Below are 3,446 nucleotides of genomic sequence, written 5' to 3' on the forward strand. Positions count from 1 at the left end.
GGTATATGCATTCACGTGCACGCAGACACAGGTATATGCATTCACGTGCACGCAGACACAGGTATATGCATTCACGTGCACGCAGACACAGGTATATGCATTCACGTGCACGCAGACACAGGTATATGCATTCACGTGCACGCAGACACAGGTACATGCACACACATTCATGCTCTTGTGTGCCTACGCTAACACACATGCACACATCCACACAGTCCATGTACACACACAATCTTAAACAAACCTTGTTCTTCTGTTTGCCTGTTTTTCAGGATAAAAGAGCTGAAACAAAGCAGAGACCTTGAAAGGAGAGGAATTACAACCTGATCTCTCTCTCACACACACACACACACCATCCCCTCACACACACACACACAGACACACACTCACATACACACGCGCACACACACACACACACACATCATCCCTTCACACACACTCATCCAGCTCCCTTTAACTCATTCTGTTTGTTCCTGCACTCTGCTCTATACTTTTTATCCTTTGTGCCATAGAGAGAAATAGAGAGAGAAGCATATATTTCATATATCTCTCATATATATATATGTGTGTGTGTGTGTGTTCTAAATAAATGATTGTCTTACATATGAATTGATGAATGTACAGATTTAAGGCTTTTTAGGCATGTTGACCTGTCGCTGGTGCCGGAGTGGCGCCCCTACTGGCCTGCGTAGTCCTCGACTTCTGAGATGAGGGAGCTGAGAGAGAGAGAGAGAGAGAGAGAGAGAGAGAGGGGAGAGAGAGAGAGAGGGAGGGAGAGGAGAGAGGGAGAGAGAGAAAGAGAGAGAGAGAGGGAGGGAGAGAGAGAGAAAGAGAGAGAGAGGGGGGGTGCATTTCCTCCCTAACAGTTCAGATCAGCATGTTTTAAAGATTTCCAGTCTTAAACAATGAATGACACACATAAACACACATTCACATAATCCTGCACTGATGTGTCTGTCTACAATCGCTGACAGAGCTTAAGACAGACTGCACTGTCTGTGTGTGTCTGTGTGTGTGTGTGTGTGTGTGTGTGTGTGCGCGCAGGCACCAAGGTCTGGGTCGGGAGTGTGTGTAATTGTGTGTAACCCCCACTGTCTGACTGCCTCGCACCCTAGCATGGAGGGTTTTGCTAAGAGTTCCAGAGACATTTGAGATGGAGAGACATGTGGCTGGTGTGAAATGAGTGTGTGTTCCTTGGTCTGCTGCACTTTTATTTTTGTAGCGGTTAACAGTTCAGTTGTAATTCCAGTGCTGTCCCCGTAGATTAGTGTGCTGTTTCCTGGAAGTTTCATTACAGCCAAATATCTTAAGATAGACTGAATTCCTCTGGATTGACCACAGCGGTTTACTACATGGTCTCAAGCCTGTGTGTTTCTCCCTGATTTGACTCCATTAGCAAATCTTACTAGTAAATACGTATTTGATACTGTGGCACGTTGGACTGCAGGTTATTAAAATCACACAGACTGTGACCAGGTTTATGATGTTTACATGTAAAAGTGTTTTTCAGCTTCCAAAACCATCAATTAGCAAAATATTACAAAAGAATAATGAAACAGCATTCTGTGGATTTATGTGGATTTATGTAACCAATATACACGATTCTCTGAAATGCTCATCTGAACTGTGGATGAATTGAAGCCCATTCAGATATATTTTCATTTATTCACTTGTCATATTTTGGTGAACAGTGAGAAGTAGCATGACCTGTAGTGAAATCATAATTGTTTTTGAAGTGGGAGGGAAAAATAAAAAGAAGTAAAGATGGATAATGTAGAAGCACTAAAATGTGAAAGTCCAGCCTCCTAGAGCCGCACTGCCTGGTTCAGGAGGGCCTGTCTAAAGATGCTTTACATCACCACTGTGTGAGCACTGGGGTCAAAGGTGGCACACACACACACACACACACAGAGACCCACAAACACATACCCTCTCACACACACACACACACACACACACACACACATACAGAGACCCACAAACACGTACCCTCACACACACACACACACACACACACAGAGACCCACAAACATACCCTCACACACACACACACACACACACACACACACAGAGACCCACAAACACATACCCTCACACACACACACACACTCACAGACCCTCACGCTCACAGACCCTCACACTCACACACACACGCTCACACAAACCCACACACAAACTCACAATCACATAGGCGTGCACACACAGATAAACAATTGACAAACTATAGTGTTTTCAGACACGTGTGTGTGGGTGTGTGTACGTGTGTGTTCAGTAGAGGAATTGTAGTGTTTTTTAGACAGAACGACGCGTGTGTGTTGTGTAGAGGAAATGAGAAACTATAATGTTTTCAGATAGACGAACATGGGAAGCTTTACTTTCTGGATTCTTTTTGATTGTGCTGTGCCTTTCAGTCTGCAGTCCGATTCACGCTGGTCTTACACGAGGTTCCTTCGTCTGAGTAAAGTTCTGCGTCTATTTGGCCTCTGTTGCTTTGGGTCGACTTTTTGTGTAGTTTGTTACCCAGATGAGCTGCGTTTGTCCACGTAGGAGTCTGGCACGGAGTACTTTAATGGATGTGTGTGTTCTGCTGTTCTAGGAATGAGCTCAACTATTATGCATTAACCTGTAAATAGTGTACAGTATGCAAAACTGTTGAGGATATATATTTAAATGAACAGAATAAATTTGCTTGATAAAATATTGTTTTTGTTTCCTCCCCAAAAATGTATACCTCTGTTAATCACAAAACTGCATGATTATACTTAGTTTAGGCTTTTTCCCTCATATGGGAGGGGTTTTGTTCTGTTTTGTTTTGTTTTGTTTTTTGCATGAGTTCCATTGTTTTACTTCAAAATAAGAGTTTGTGTGCATCCCATGTTATAGGTGTTTAAGTAAACTTATTTATATTATAGCTTCTATGTTTGGACTGTTTTTACTGTAAATTCATTTTCTGAACTTTTGCAGATGTTTGAGCTGTTTTACTATTTCATAATTATTCATTAAATGAAACTTAAGTGTCAAGTGTCTAAAGTTTTTCTGAAGTGTTTAGAGTTTTTATTATGTGTCTAGGAGTTTCTGAAGTGTCTAGGGTTTTTCTGAAGTGTAGGAAATTTCTGAAGTGCCTAAAGTTTTTTTTTTTAATGTCTAAGGTTTTTCTGAAGTGACTAGGAAATTTCTGAAGTGCCTAAAGTTTTTCTTTAATGTCTAAGGTTTTTCTGAAGTGACTAGGAAATTTCTGAAGTGCCTAAAGTTTTTCTTTAATGTCTAAGGTTTTTCTGAAGTGACTAGGAAATTTCTGAAGTGCCTAAAGTTTTTCTTTAATGTCTAAGGTTTTTTCTGAAGTGGGTTTTGCTCAAGTCTCCAGGGTTTTTCCTGTTCTGATCTGATGCTGAGAGAAATAAAACAAAACAGGGACCTCTAGGGAAGAAATGGTGGGAATTCCTGTC

At 41.4% G+C, this 3,446-nt stretch overlaps 1 protein-coding gene across 3 annotated transcripts in view; it reads left to right on the plus strand.

The window, feature by feature from the left end:
• Positions 1-3,021, plus strand: part of camta2 (calmodulin binding transcription activator 2) — a 42,012-nt gene extending 38,991 nt beyond the window's left edge. For all 3 annotated transcript variants that reach the window (XM_081704022.1, XM_081704023.1, XM_081704024.1), the window contains one exon: positions 273-3,021. In XM_081704022.1, the coding sequence (XP_081560148.1) occupies positions 273-327 (55 nt within the window). In that variant the 3' untranslated portion in view covers positions 328-3,021. The remainder of the gene's footprint in view (positions 1-272) is intronic.
• Positions 3,022-3,446: the final 425 nt, after the last annotated feature.

Source organism: Electrophorus electricus, chromosome 21 (genome assembly GCF_041902795.1).
Source record: "Electrophorus electricus isolate QZ-2024a chromosome 21, ASM4190279v1, whole genome shotgun sequence".
NCBI classification, from domain to species: Eukaryota; Metazoa; Chordata; class Actinopteri; order Gymnotiformes; family Gymnotidae; genus Electrophorus; species Electrophorus electricus.